The sequence below is a fragment of the Nannobrachium achirus genome, assembly GCF_963921795.1.
Source record: "Nannobrachium achirus genome assembly, chromosome: 6".
In the NCBI taxonomy this organism is placed as follows: domain Eukaryota; kingdom Metazoa; phylum Chordata; class Actinopteri; order Myctophiformes; family Myctophidae; genus Nannobrachium; species Nannobrachium achirus.
The window spans coordinates 36,001,466-36,017,244 of NC_137815.1; the positions used below are offsets into that span (position 1 = coordinate 36,001,466).

The window sequence follows — 15,779 nt, forward strand, 5'->3', positions numbered from 1 at the left end:
ACGCACGCACACACACACACACACACACACACACACACACACACACACACACACACACACACACACACACACACACACACACACACACACACACACACACACACACACACAGAGAGAGAGAGCAGGCCGTTGAAACGTTTCAGCGGGGAGGATAAGCTGAAGCGTTGACAACACAGACAGGGGGCTCACTGATACACATACAGTATGGATGAACCAGCTCCCTGCTGCACGTTACCATGGCAACAATGCAAGGCATTTAGACGAGTCAGGAAGGAGAGTTGTGACAGTGAAGGATCCCTCATGAAGGTGAACTTTGTTCTCTCTCTCTCTCTCTCTCTCTCTCACCCCCCCATCATATCGTCGCTGTTGTCGAGGCAGAAACCTCATATCTCCATATTTTAACCCATTAAAACTGGAAAAGCATCTGTCATTTTAAGATTTTAGCTGTATACAGTATGAGTGTGTGCGTCAAGCTCATTTTGGGGGTCCTTGACATGAAAAAGTTTGAGCACCACTGATATATATATAGATATATGTATCAACATGCGTTTTTCAGAAAACTGTTAAGGATTTAGAAGACATTTTGTAGAATCTGCCTCAGGTATTATAATATAAAGGGTTAACCTTTTGTGTTCTTTCGTAAATTAACGGTAATATATTTGATCATACCGCAGCGTCACACACAAAAAAGCATCAAAAGTCGTGCAGAATTTCCAGCTTGGAGAAGCTACTTTTGCTACTTCTCAATTCGAATCCTGAAAAGTCAACAGTTTTGGGACATATGAGGTTTCTCCACCCCGAGGCCGAGACGGAATCCTGTTTCACACAAAAAACTGAGTGGTTGCCGTGGCAGTAGAGAGAGAGGGACAGGAGATAGTGTGTGTGTGTACACACACACACAGGGGTCGAGTGGCCGGAGAGGTCAACCTGCATGCTGCTACGATGGTGTACTAACCATAGACTAGAAGTCGTCTACATCTCCTCTCTCTGCATTAGTCTATCTATGGTATACTAACTACTAGACTAGAAGTCATCTAGACACACTCCTGTCTCCTCTCTCTCTCTGCAACCCTGGGTGTTGTCCTTCCATGGTAGTCGTCTCGTTGTCGTGATGATGATGATGATCCTGCTGGCGTGTTTGTGCTGCGTGCTGCTGGAAATGTTGGCAGTGGACTGTGAGTAAATAAACTATACAGTATGTTGTTATGGGATTCAGTGTTTTTGCAGCAAATTGTGATTTGTTCTAGTCTTAGTCTTTTGAATAAAGTTTAATTTAGTATTAGTCATATTTTAGTCATATATGCAATGATTTTGTTTAGTTTTAGTCGACTAAATCTACAGTTGATTTTGTCAACAAAAATGATATATATATATATATATATATATATATATATATATATATGGCGGGCCTTGATGGCGTCGTAATGGCTGATTTTACACTTGGTTGCATCCTGCAATCCGTCGTGAGTTTGTAGATTTGCTATTTTAAGAGTGCAACACCCGAGTCCCTCCCTAACAATGTATTCTAGTTTTTATTTGTTGACGAAATTGTCAATATATTTAGTCTTAGTTTTAGTCACCATAGTTTAGTTCTTATTTAGTTTTCGTCAATGAAAAAAGGTAGTCGACAAACATTTTTCGTCATAGTTTTAGTCTACAAAATTAACGCAAATTAATAATAAGCGCTTTTTTCACACGACATAGAGAAAAAAGCAGATCTTCAAGCTCAAGCTTGGGCTGCTATTTTTGCCATTCATTGTATACAACATTGGTGGAGAGAGTAGCTAAGTACATTTACGCGAGTATTGTACTTAGTAGTGTATACAAGTGATTGTCTCCACCAGCCGAAGGCTGAGGGAGAGTATGTTTTCCCCTCCGTCCGTCCGTCCGTCCGTCCGTCCGATTGTCTCCACCAGCCGAAGGCTGAGGGAGAGTATGTTTTCCCCTCCGTCCGTCCGTCCGTCCGTCCGTGCGTCCGTCCGTCCGTGCGTCCGTGCGTCCTCGCAGTTTGTGAGCAGCTAATCTCAGTCACCGTTGGCCCGATCGCTGCCAAACTGAGCACACACACTCCCTGGATGCCAATCTAGAACCTCTGCCCCACATTTTTCAAATCAGCCTCATGGTGGCGCTATAACAGGCCGATTTGTGTGGCCTGGTTGTTACCAGCTAATCTCCGGCGCCGTTGGCCCGATCGCTGCCAAACTGAGCACACACACTCCCTGGATGCTAATTCAGAACCTCTGCCCCACATTTTTTAAATCAGCCTCATGGTGGCGCTATAACAGGCCGATTTGTGTGGCCTGGTGGAGACCTGTGCTCGGAAGAGCACTGCTTCTAGTTTTCTTTGGTTTAAATAATTGTTAAATAGCTCTATTTTGTGATTGCACTCATTGCTATATAGAGTATTTGTTCAGTAACAGCAGTCTCCATGTCTTGCCAATAAACCATTTAAAAATAGAATAATTCATTTCCAAATATTGTCATTTGTAAATGGCTACACGGGCTGGGGCGGCACCTGTCAGCAAGGAGTGTTGGGCGGGAGGAGTAGGACGAAGGCTCTACGTCCTCCCGGTGGGGGCTCCTCACTGGCAGGTGAGTCAGTAGGATACAACAGTATGTCCTCCCGGTGGGGGCTCCTCACTGGCAGGTGAGTCAGTAGGATACAACAGTATGTCCTCCCGGTGGGGGCTCCTCACTGGCAGGTGAGTCAGTAGGATACAACAGTGACAAAACAGAAATGTTTGTGGGGAGGAATCAATTGGAATAACGACTAAATTGGGGAGAAAAGGGAAGATTCTAATGTTCAAAGTTTAAAGGTGTATTCAGTGATAATGAAAGTGGCCGGGGGTCATCTTGTCCCTTACTGAATATACCTTTAAGTGAGCCTCCTCTACAAAATAATAATACATATAATACAAGTTAGTCATACAGCCAGTTTGTTTACAGAGCATAATGGACTTTCTTGTCTTTTTCAGTTAAGACTTCACCGAATCATAATGGTTCATAATTAATTCAGGATTTCACGCCCACCTCGACTAAATGTATGCATACAGAATTTCACATATCGTCGCTGTCGGAAAGAAACCTTGTATCTACATATTTATTTTTTCATATAAAATTAATGCTCTACTTCATCATCATGCACGAGTGTCGCAACAAAATTGATGAAAATAACAGATCTACAAGCTCACAATGGCAAAACATTTTTATTTTTAGTGATGATATAAGTGTAGAAGTTCATACCCACTGTTCGTGGGAAAAGGCCATGATTGTGGACTCACAGTACCGTACAGTAAGTGACCATTATAATTCCTATAATGTCTCTATGGCCTGAGGCCAATGTACCGACAGCATAGTAGTTGAGTTGTTGCATAACACGAGCAGGGCAAAAAGCCCTCTCTGTTTCAAAGCTCGGGATGATGACTAGGCGACACTATAAGGTCGGGGCTATATTGGATTACCTTCATTACGCAGTGGGGCCTCCCAAGTGACAGAAAAGCGCTAATTGTTATAGCCAAGGTCAATGGCCTTGAGAGCGTTTAGTTCTCTTCACTTTTTGTGTCCTCCAATTGTTGCTTGAAGGCTCATGATTTATGTGGCTTTTTGACCACAGACAAAAGGCATACGATTACGTAGCTAGCTATACTACCAGTGGGACCTGTGTAAGAATGTGTAAGGAGGATTTTGAGGTTTGGAGAAACTGTATACCCTGTATAAACTTACACTGACTCATGTCGGTTTATTTACTGTCGAGCACATTGGTTTGGGTTACGAGATTATATCAAAGTTCTCTAAAATTACAACTACCGGTACATACAAAGGCTGGACGTCAACACCGCACTCGGTTGCATAATAAGCACTTTCACTAAGAACAATTTCCCACCACACCTCTTAAGCCTATAGGTTAGCTGTTACTGTTTATGTAATATGTGAAATGCTGGTCGCTTTTCTTAATCCTTTAACGTAATAATATGGTGATCTATAATGGGCCTAGGGTTGGGTATCGTCGGCAACACTTTTAATGGTATCGATTCACTGATGTCGATACTATCGAGTATCGGTTCACGTAAAAACGAACGATACCTTGTTTCGATACTTTTGAATGCACCCCTTGCCGGTCGCATCTGTAACAGTTGGGCTACTGAAAGTTTAATGACTGCTTTAGTAGGCTCGTTACTGTGAAAATAGCCGAGAATAGCCTATAATGTTTATTATTATGATAACTAGAAGCTGGGCCGCCCTTCGGGCGGCCCAGCGTCTAGTCGGCGACCTGGCCAACTCGGGAACGATGTAAATAGAGAATGAATGCCCCGCCCTTTAATGCAAACCACATTATACCTGTTGTCATAGGACCCGTTTTGACCATCTGTTTGCCTGTGTCCATTTATGCCCATATATGGAGATATCTGTATCTGTCTGTCGGCGTCCATTTTATGTCCATATATGGAGATCACTGCAGATATAGTTCTGGGTCCATTTTATGCCCATATGCCCATATATGGAGATATCTGTCTATTTGCGTCCATTTTATGCCTGCCCCACCCTTTAATGCAAACCCCAATATACCTGTTGTCGTAGGACCCGTTTTGACCATCTGTTAGCCTTTGTCCCCACCCTTTAATGCAAACCCCAATATACCTGTTGTCATAGGACCCGTTTGGACCCTCTGTTTGCCTTCTGTTAGCCTTTGTCCCCACCCTTTAATGCAAACCCCAATATACCTGTTGTCATAGGACCCGTTTTGACCATCTGTTTGCCATTGTCCCCTTATGCCCATATATGGAGATCTCTGCACACACAGTACCGGTTGCGGAAAACTCTGATGTCAGACATCAGCTCCGCATTCGGGGATTCATTTTATGCCCATACCCCTTATGCCCATATATGGAGATCTCTGCACACACAGTACTGGTTGCGGAAAACTCTGATGTCAGACATCAGTTCCCCATATATGGAGATATCTGTATCTGTCTGTCTGTCGGCGTCCATTTTATGTCCATATATGGAGATCACTGCAGATATAGTTCTGGGTCCATTTTATGCCCATATGCCCATATATGGAGATATCTGTCTATTTGCGTCCATTTTATGCCTGCCCCACCCTTTAATGCAAACCCCAATATACCTGTTGTCATAGGACCCGTTTTGACCATCTGTTAGCCTTTGTCCCCACCCTTTAATGCAAACCCCAATATACCTGTTGTCATAGGACCCGTTTGGACCATCTGTTTGCCTTCTGTTAGCCTTTGTCCCCACCCTTTAATGCAAACCCCAATATACCTGTTGTCATAGGACCCGTTTTGACCATCTGTTTGCCATTGTCCCCTTATGCCCATATATGGAGATCTCTGCACACACTGTACCGGTTGCGGAAAACTCTGATGTCAGACATCAGCTCCGCATTCGGGGATTCATTTTATGCCCATACCCCTTATGCCCATATATGGAGATCTCTGCACACACAGTACTGGTTGCGGAAAACTCTTATGTCAGACATCAGTTCCGCATACGGGCATTCATTTTATGCCCATATATGGAGAACGTGGGAAGAATGGTTTAGAGATACTCAGATTACATACATAAATACACATTCACAGAGATTTTTTGTTGACTCATGTGGCGTACGTGATGTCAGAGCCTTTTATGAAGTGATGTCACAATGAGTCAGCGCTTCCTCCGGAACAGCCTGATGTCAACAATCAGCTCCGCATAAGGAGATTCCGAATGTTTCGCGCCGGTTTCGGAAAACCGCGAGTCGGGTCGGGTCGAGGCCCGGCACTGCACTCCGCGCGGCGGCGGGGAACGCGCGTGCCGAATCTGAAGCCGGTGGGACGAACGGTTCTCGAGATACGCGGATTACAAACAAACAAACAGACAGAGATTTGTCGCATTTATAGATAGATGATCCAACGTCTATAAAATAGCCAAGGAAAAGGCAAATAATAATTATAATAATAATAATAAATAAAAAGTATCGAAAATTCCCAGGTATCGAAAAAGGTATCGTATCGATTAAAAGGGGAACAATACCCATCCCTAAATGGGCCTACTGAATTCATTTAGGACGGTAGAGGCCCTGAATAACCTTATCAAGGTTAATACTGCACTATGCTACTTATTATTTTCAAATATAAATATTTGCGTTTTTAGAAAAAAACAATCGCCTAAATACTTTCCATGAAGGACACAGTTGTGCAACTGTGTCCTGGTAAGTACACTACTTACCAGTTAAACTGGTAAAAGATATCTGTACTTGGTCCCCCTCCGGTTTTCCCTTGGGTACAATGTAATGATGTAAGTACATTACATCAATAGTGCCACGTCCAGTGTCTCCCTCCCTGTTCTCTTCTCTTCCTACGTTGTTGTTGTGTTCAGGGGCGTCACAAGGGGTAGGAAAGTGGGACTGAGTTACCAGGGCCCAAGGTGGAGGGGCCCTAGTAACTTTAGCTATTGAAAAATAGCAGATATACAAGCTCACAGCGCGGCACCGAGTGCCGCGCTGCGAGCTTGTAGATCTGCTATTTTTGAAAAGTCGAGAAAATGTGCGCAAATCTTTGAATATATGTATTTTTTAAGTGAACATTTGTAACTCAAATTTAGCTTCTGGGGGGGTCCCTGGAACTAAATATTTTGAGATGGGGGGTCCTTCACATGAAAAAGTTTGTGCATCACTGACATTTTCACAATTTTTCAAAAATAGCAGATCTACAAGCTCGCAGCGCGGCACTCGGTGCCGCGCTGTGAGCTTGTATAACTGCTATTTTTCAATAGTTAACATTCATGGGGGGCCCGCAGTGAATCCTTGTACCCAGGGCCCCAGAATTTGGTGTGATGCCCCTGGTTGTGTTCACAGTGTTTTGTGTGTTTCCTCCTCCTCACAGGCAGGTTGCCTGTGCAGCAGCAGCAGCAGCAGCAGGTGCGTATAGTGGGGGGCTACACGCCTGCCCCCAACTCCATCAAATACATGGTGTCACTGCAGAGCACCAGGGGCCAGCACTTCTGTGGCGGAGCGCTGGTTCACAAGTACTGGGTGCTAACCGCAGCACACTGTAACATTGGGTAAGCATAAAGCCACGGTTTCTTTATCGTTACGTATTGTGTACAGTACAGCAGTGGTTCCAAAACTGGGATCGACTCGGGGGTCCCCAAATTATTTTATTTATTTCACTGAGCTGTCAGGAACCCGGGCGTATTTTGGACGCAAACGCAGGAACTCACTCAAAGTAAACGCAGGGAACCAAGGTGGACAATTAACGATGACTTCATTGACTAGAAATTGATCATTCAAAATATGCTCCTCCATGACTTACAGTAAATTGTACGGCAAAACCACTCTGATGATGTGGGCTCTTTTAGCCCGTAAACTATGTTGTGGTGATGTTCTATACTGTCTGAATCAGCTTTGTTTGTGTTCGTTTACGGGCTGAAAGAGCTAGCTACCAATAACATGTACGTTTTCGAAATATCTTTCCACCAGACATAGGTGAAATGGAGTATACGTTTCTGTCACAGTCGCCCCCAGCCCTCAGACAGTAAACCATTGTTCCTTCGACAGACAGACACTTCTAGTATTAACAAACACAGTAGGCCTACATTGTTACATTGTTAGAAAATATGGATAGGATAGGATAACATTTCATTAATCCCCTAGGGGGGAAATCAAAGAGTGATGCACAACAATGAACAATAAATACTGTAATAAACCATACAACAACACATACAGTAATAAACTGTAGGCTACTTCACAGACACAAGCACGCACACACGCACACAATAATGTTAAAACCACAACTTTAACCTTAGTGCTCCATAGAATGAGTGTACACAATTACAAAGATTGTGGGATAAAACAAAAAAGAGGGCAACTGAGATTGAGAACACAGGATCAGTATGTTTAAATACAGTTGTTTATATTGCTTTGCTGGTACTTTATGTCTTTGTAATAATAATTGATACAGGAAATGCTAGGCGCCGTAATCCCTCTTCTATTCACTCACTTCCTTATTAGGGCAGAGCACATGATGGTGGTGGCGGGTGACAACACCATAGGTCTCTACGAGGGAACGGAGCAGTACTCCAAACCCCTCAGGCTGGTCGTACACCCTCTCTACAACGGCAGCACCAACAACGCTGACATTATGCTCATCAAGGTCAGTGGTGGAAAGTAACTAAGTCATTAAGTGCTGTACTTAAGTACAAGTTTGAGGTATTTGTACTTCGAGTATTTCCAATTTCAATACTTTTACTTCTACTCCACTACATCTCGGATCCAAATATTGTACTTTTACTCCACTACAATTATTTGAAAACTTTAGTTACTTGTTACTTTGCAGATATAAATTATTATATTATAAAACATATATTAATCCAGCCCTATTTCATACGTTGGCTATTTGAAAATAGCCGATACCTTTTTCTACTTTTACTCAAGTACATTTTGAATTCTGGACTTTTACACGTAACAGAGTATTTCTATACTGCAGTAGTATTGATACTCTTACTTGAGTAAATTCCGAGGCGTTCCTCTGCCAGTGTGGAGATGTACTTCCTCCATCTGGTATTTGGTCTGCCACAAGGTCTCCTTTCAGTGGGAAGTGCATAGAGGACCCTCCTAGGGAGACACTCGGGGAGGCATCTGTACTAGATGCCCGAACCACCAAAGATGGCTCCTTATCAAGCGTAGTAGCTGCGGTTCTACTCCAAGTCTCTCTCGGGTCAGGGGCGTCACAAGGGGTAGGAAAGTGGGACTGAGTTACCAGGGCCCAAGGTGGAGGGGCCCTAGTAACTTTAGCTATTGAAAAATAGCAGATATACAAGCTCACAGCACGGCACCGAGTGCTTGTAGATCTGCTATTTTTGAAAAGTCGTGAAAATGTGTGCAAATCTTTGAATATGTGTTTTATAAGCGAACATTTGTAACTCAAATTTTGCTTCCGGGGGGGTCCCTGGAACTAAATATTTTGAGATGGGGGGGGTCCTTAATGAAAAAGTTTGAGCATCACTGACATGGAAACATAGGTTTCTTGGCACACATTTTCACGATTTTTCAAAAATAGCAGATCTACAAGCTCGCAGCGCGGCACTCGGTGCCGCGCTGTGAGCTTGTATATCTGCTATTTTTCAATAGTTAACATTCATGGGGGGCCCGCAGTGAATCCTTGTACCCAGGGCCCAGAATTTGGTGTGACGCCCCTGCTCAGGTAACCAAACTTCTCACCCTATCTCTAAGGGAGATGCCAGCCGCCCATCTGAGAAAACAAATCTTGTTTGCTTGTACCCACGACCTTATTTCTTTCAATCATGATGACCCCATACTTCATGACCATAGGTGTGAGTAGGAACAAAGATTGGTCGCGGGTCTCAAAGTGGGGGCCGGCGGGTCAGTCTCCTATATGCCAGGAGACTACGCCGGTCATCAAATTATGGTCTCAGGAATGCGACAAAAACAAACAAATCTCCATGAACATGGGGTGTGTAATTGAAAGAGAATAAGTACTTTTTGGGGGGGGGGGACTACTCCTTTTAACATTATGTTAGTTCCATCACTACTCCGTCCTCAGTAACTGTCCTTTGTATGGTGCATGATTGATTGTGCATGTATCGGTATATACTGCTGTATCTCAAAGTTAATGTTTGTACCCTGCTTAATGGGTCAAGCATGTTTCTTCATGATACTGCAAGTGCATGTCTGTACTCTGTACCGGTTTGTACTTTATTATGGCTTTCTTGCAGTTGTGTAAAGTAACTACGTACATTTACTTAAGTAATGTACTTAAGTACAATTTTGAGATGTTTAGGGGTCCATTTGGTTCCATTTGTACAAGGGGTCCTTGCAAATAAAACGTTTGAAAACCACTTGTACCAGTGGACTCCTACAGTATATGCCATAGTGTCGTAGTAAATGAGTGTCACACATATTCTGAAGAAAACCTGGGGACTTCCATCCATCCATCCATCCATCCATCTTCAATCGCTTATCCGGAATCGGGTCGCGGGGTACCTGGGGACTTGACATTCAGTAATTGTGTACTTAATACCTTATGATCAAAATAAGAACATTATAATGGTGTGTAAAAAAGAAAATGCCACGGACAACAAGGACAAGTCTTTTCCACAGACACATTTGTCCATGTACGGACCCCTGATCTCAAGGGGTTTATCCTTCTAATAAAAGTACTATATATTTTCTATTATCTGTCCAGTTGCGAGCACCCATGGCTCTGAACAGGTACGTGTCGCTAGCCCCGCTGCCCAGACAGAGCACCTCGGTGACGGAGGGCCGGGTGTGTCGGGTGTCCGGGTGGGGCCACACCAGCCTGGCCGGGAGCCAGCCGAGTCCCTTCACCCTGAGGACGGTCAAGGTGCCCATTGTCTCCACCGCCAGGTGTAACGGCAGCCAGTCTTTCAACGGAAACATCACCGCCAACATGATCTGTGCTGGCTACGCCACCGGGGGCAAGGACGCCTGCAAGGTACAAAAAACAAACAAACAATAGATTAAAGGGATATTTCACTTTCAAAAAGACTTTTGGAAATTTTATCATCTAATCAGGCTTTTATGAACACCCTGAACAGTTTTTAATGATTGAATATTTAGATATTTGATGTAAATGTTACCAGGCCCTCCAGGCCCAGGGCCTCTCCCCACACACACCCATTGTAACTTCAAACTTCATTTTAACCATGATAGATTCATTAAAATCACTCATTGTTTTTTCTGGTGACTCATACTACCCTCCTAATATGTGAGCAGGCCGTGTTTTTTTTATAACGTTTTTCATTTATTTTTAATAATTATTTTTTTGTATTTCATTTTTTCCATTTTCCCAAATAATTAATAAATGAAGAAAGTAATAGAAAAAACACAGCCTGGTCACGTATTAGGAGGGTAGTATGAGTCAACAGAAAAAATAATGGGTGTTTTTAATGAATCTATCGTGGTTAAAATGAAGTTTGAAGTTACAATGGGTGTGTATGTGGAGAGAGGCCCTTCCACTGCTCCCTGTTGAAAGTGGAATATCCCTTTAAGTACATCACTCTGAGATTGAGGTGCTTGGTTGGAAAGTATCGTGAAGAAAAAGGATAAACCCACACACTCTGCTCCGATGTAATTTAATGATGACTCTTGGAGCCAAGGCTCTTCAGAGTTTGACCCGACGAATAGCCTTGGCTTGAAACGTCGTCATTAAATTACATTAGAGCAGATGAATTGAGTACAAAGGACCACAATGGAACAAGCCATAGTGCTTTCTTGGGTTTAAAATATTCTTAGCAGACCTTTTATTGAACTGTACTTTACAGTGCTTGTTTTTGCAAACTGGAGACTCCTGTTACCGAAAAAACACTAGCAATGAGTACTATCACTATAGAGCTATTTAACACAATCACGTACACACTTGATGATTGGATTAAAGATCTTTTCACACTGCCAGCGAGTAGTTTGCATCAAAACTATTCATATATAGTTGATTCCTTTATTTGCAGTGAAAAATCAACCTTGATCAAAACTTTGATTCTCCAATACCTGCATTGTTATGCTCTTAAGTAGGCTACCATGAATGTCCATGAAACCTTATTTGAAAAAAAAGAAGACAGAAATCGACCTTGTTCCAGAAAACTAATTCAACGCTTTATCTGCGAGTAATATTCACTTTCTGTGTGAATGTCCTCACGACACAAACATCAGTTTGAAAGAATATTTTCTTTTTTACGCACAGTAATTGCAGCTTTCTTTTTTTCTTTTTTTAAAATGAAATAATACTTTTTTTAAAAGGTGTGTCAGTATTCCATTTTTAGGACACCTGACTGGAATACATGCCTTTAATTCTTTGTCCACTGCACTGGCTCCCATTACGGAAGACCAGACCAATATGAGGAAAGTAACATTATTCGACTTTTATCAAATATCAAAGAAACAAATCCATGCCAAGTAATAGTTCAAGTTACTAGGCTACCCATTTTTAAATATCAAATGTATCACATGTTCTTTGCTCCATTGATACAAATACAGACAACAGGATGATGGTGGGAAAAACCTAACACTTCCTGATAGTATGGGGAAGTACAGTCCATTTTGTAGGGTGCTGAAATGTTTTGTGCCAGGGCAGGGGAAGCTCCGTACCGGATTTGTGATTTAAAAAAATCTATTCCACGTTTCCCGTATAGCTGCTAGCACTTGCCGTAGCACTTGTCCCAGCCTCGACAACCTTCCATGCTTATGCAAAGGCTAAAAAGTCATTTAGATGGCATGTTATGTAATCTGATGCCAGGTCATTTTTGACCTGCATGGCATCCTATAGTGTGTATAGTTTCAATGTACAGACTGATTTTGTTTGACTGATGGGTTCTTGTTTTACCTATGATCCTATAGAATACTATTTCTATACATTCAATGTATTACCTTGTGTTGTCCTTGCTTATCTATCTATAAATGCGACAAATCTCTGTCTGTCTGTCTGTCTGCGTGCGTGTATGTAATCCGCGAATCTCGAGAACCGTTCGTCCCACCGGCTTCAGATTCGGCACGCACGTTCCCCGCCGCGGCGCGGAGTGCCGTGCCCGGCCTCGACCCGACCCGGCGCGCGGTTTTTCCGAACTGGCGCGAAATGTTCGGAATCACCATATCAGCTGATTGTTGACAAGGTGTTTCGGAGGAAACCGGCGCAAGCGCTGACTCATTGTGACATCACTTCATAAAAGGCTCTGACATCACGTACGCCACATGAGTCAACAAAAAATCTCTGTGAGTGTGTGTATGTAATCCGCGTATCTCGAGAACCGTTCGTCCCACCGGCACGCGCGTTCTCGATATATGGGAATAAAATGAATGCCAGTATGCGGAGCTGATGTCTGTCATCAGAGTTTTCCGCAACCGGTACTGTGTGTGCAGAGATCTTCATATATGGGCATAAGTGGACAAAGACATTCATTCCCTATTTCAAATTCGGCACGCGCGTTCCCCACCGCAGCAGGTAGTGCAGTGCTCGGCCTGTTTGAAAAAGCGACAGAGATCTCATATATGGGCATAAAATGGACGCAGATAAACAGATATCTCCATATATGGCATATATGGGCATACAATGGACGCAGAATCACAAAGATCTCCATATACGGGCATAAAAGGGACACAGACAGACAGATACAGAGATCTCCATATATGGGCATAAAATGGACGCAGATAGACAGCTATCTCCATATATGGGCATAAAATGGACCCAGAACTATAACTGCAGTGATCTCCATATATGGACATAAAATGGACGCCGACAGACAGACAGATATCTCCATATATGGGCATAAATGGACACAGGCAGAAAGATGGTCAAAACGGGTCCTATGAAAACAGGTATAATGGGGTTTGCATTAAAGGGCGGGGCATTCATTCCCTATTTACATTGTTCCGAGTTGGCCAGGTCGCCGACTAGACGACAGATATCTCCATATATGGGCATAAATGGAGACAGGCAGACAGATGGTCAAAACGGGTCCTATGAAAACAGGTATAATGGGGTTTGCATTAAAGGGCGGGGCATTCATTCCCTATTTACATTGTTCCGAGTTGGCCAGGTCGCCGACTAGACGCTTCTAGTATTATAAATCGCTCTGGATTAAGAGTGTCTGCTAAATGCTTAAATTGAAATTGTAGTTGCTTCTTTTGGGCTTATGTTTTCATCGACCTGGTTTGCTTCTTTCTCTCACGAAATCTGATGGCAACACACTGGTCTGGTGGTTGTCTGCAGGGAGACTCCGGCGGACCACTGGTGTGCGAGGGCCGTGTCTACGGCGTGGTGTCCTGGGGCCATGGCTGCGGAGACGCCAGGTTCCCAGGAGTCTACGCAGCCGTGTCCAAGTTCCGCCGCTGGATCGACTGGACCATCTACGGCTCCCTCTCGCGCTGCACGAAGTAGAGATGCTAGCCATGGATCCCACCATGGTTGTCTGTCACGACCGGATGAACTCCAACCTGGTGTTTGCACTTTCTTACATACATCTACACAAACGTTCAGATTTCAAATATGAAGTGCTTACCCCATGGCCACGGATGTTACAATTCTGTTCGGGCCTGCAGAAGTACCCATATCTTCCGTATTGTCCAATGAAAAAAGATTTCTCTGTTTTTTCTCCATATGATTTCAACCACGCAACCCTATCGGTTGGGAGGTGTATTGCACTCTGATACATTGTAACTCTATGAGAAAACGGCCACCGATCGGATAAAAATGCTTTTTATTGAACAATACGGAACATACGGGTACTTCTGAGGGCCCCTACATAATTGTAACTTTATAGCTTTATATTTGAAATCTGAACGTTTATGTGGATGTATGGACCAAAAAGGGAGAAAGTGCAAACACTCAGATTGAAGTTTATCCATGGCGGTCGTGACAGACGACAAAAAGTACGGACAGTGGCTTTCACAGGAATACACATTACACAGCCCACATGAAGCCTTGAATTCACAGAGTCTCCGCTGGTCATCACCATCCCAACCAGCCGCAACGGTGAGGCCGCACGGTCCCACCGGTTGAGTCTGGGCCAGTGATTCCCAAACTGGGGGTGCCCAAATTATTTGGGGGAGTCCCCAGAGGACTTAATGTGCAGCATTATTTATTTTCTCACTCAACAGTAAACAAACCAACATACAGCATAAGTGTGTACAGGGTGTACAGTATCTGCACTTCTACCACTTTTTCTAGTCACATGATCAAATACTGGATTCTGATTGGTTTAAAACAGTGGTAAATCAGGCAACTCCAGTGACTTTCTCAAAGTCCCCGGATGCGTTGTCATGCTAATGAGGCACATTTCCGAGATCAATGCGCCTCACTACGCATCCGGGGACTTTCAGAGTCGGAACACAACGCATCCAGGGACTTTCAGAGTCGGAACACCTTTTCCCAACCATGGTCGTGGGTGTCCTATGTTTACTAGCGAACGTACTATCGTCGCTGATTTATTCCATTGGATCCAATGCAATCCGCCAACTTTAAAGCCCCTTTTCTCTGAACCTATGCTTTTCTGGAAGCACAACCCTGAAACAGTGGTAAATCAGCCAACAACCCACTCCCTCTCATGGTAAATGGCTTACATTTCTAAAGTTACAATTTATTATACTTTTGAGACCTTTTTAATACCAAATGGGCCAAATTTTAGATAGGAAAGAGGCAAATATTGTGAAAATAGAGGATCTACAGCCGACAACTTGTAGTTTGTCTGTTTTCAAAATATTTATCCATGGAACCGAGTCAAACTAAAACGTAATGCCTACAATTCCAAGTGCTTGTCAGGGTGGGGGGTCCCCAGTTTAAATATGATTATTTTGACTGAAAGGTTTGGGAACCCCTCTCTCTAGGCCAATATTACTTACTGACAACTTTGATGTTACCAAAGTAATGGGACGTATTACTTTACAGAATGTCCACATTAAAAATGCATTGCCCTGCTGCGGGGCCAGTGCATAGAGATGAGAGCCTTCTGGTGTGAAGTCATTGCCTTTGTCGTTACTATCCTCTACCACGGTGCACTGCACATTAATTGTCCGGTCATTAACATCTGCTCCTCCGTGTTCAAACAGAAGCAACAGGTAAAGTATAATAGTAAAGAGACAGACATACAAGGATTTTTACAATATGGTGTTAAGTTCTTGCACAAAATGGGCCTTTTATATGCCAACAAATTACTCTTAAAGGAGTAGTTCACCCAAGAAATTACTTATTTTCTATCACTTAAACACCCACTGAAGCCTTGAATCCATGGAGATTTTTTACTTTTTGTCGCAT

General features: G+C 43.3%; 1 protein-coding gene across 1 annotated transcript; it reads left to right on the forward strand.

Annotated features, from left to right (window-relative positions):
• Window positions 1–1,120: 1,120 nt before the first annotated feature.
• On the forward strand, window positions 1,121–13,907 carry LOC308287060 (trypsin; the record flags this gene model as incomplete). Its single annotated transcript, XM_080728181.1, has 5 exons — window positions 1,121–1,175; window positions 6,882–7,059; window positions 8,009–8,150; window positions 10,203–10,472; window positions 13,740–13,907. The coding sequence occupies 5 exons, from the start codon at window positions 1,121–1,123 to the stop codon at window positions 13,905–13,907; spliced, it is 813 nt and encodes a 270-aa protein (XP_080584307.1).
• Window positions 13,908–15,779: the final 1,872 nt, after the last annotated feature.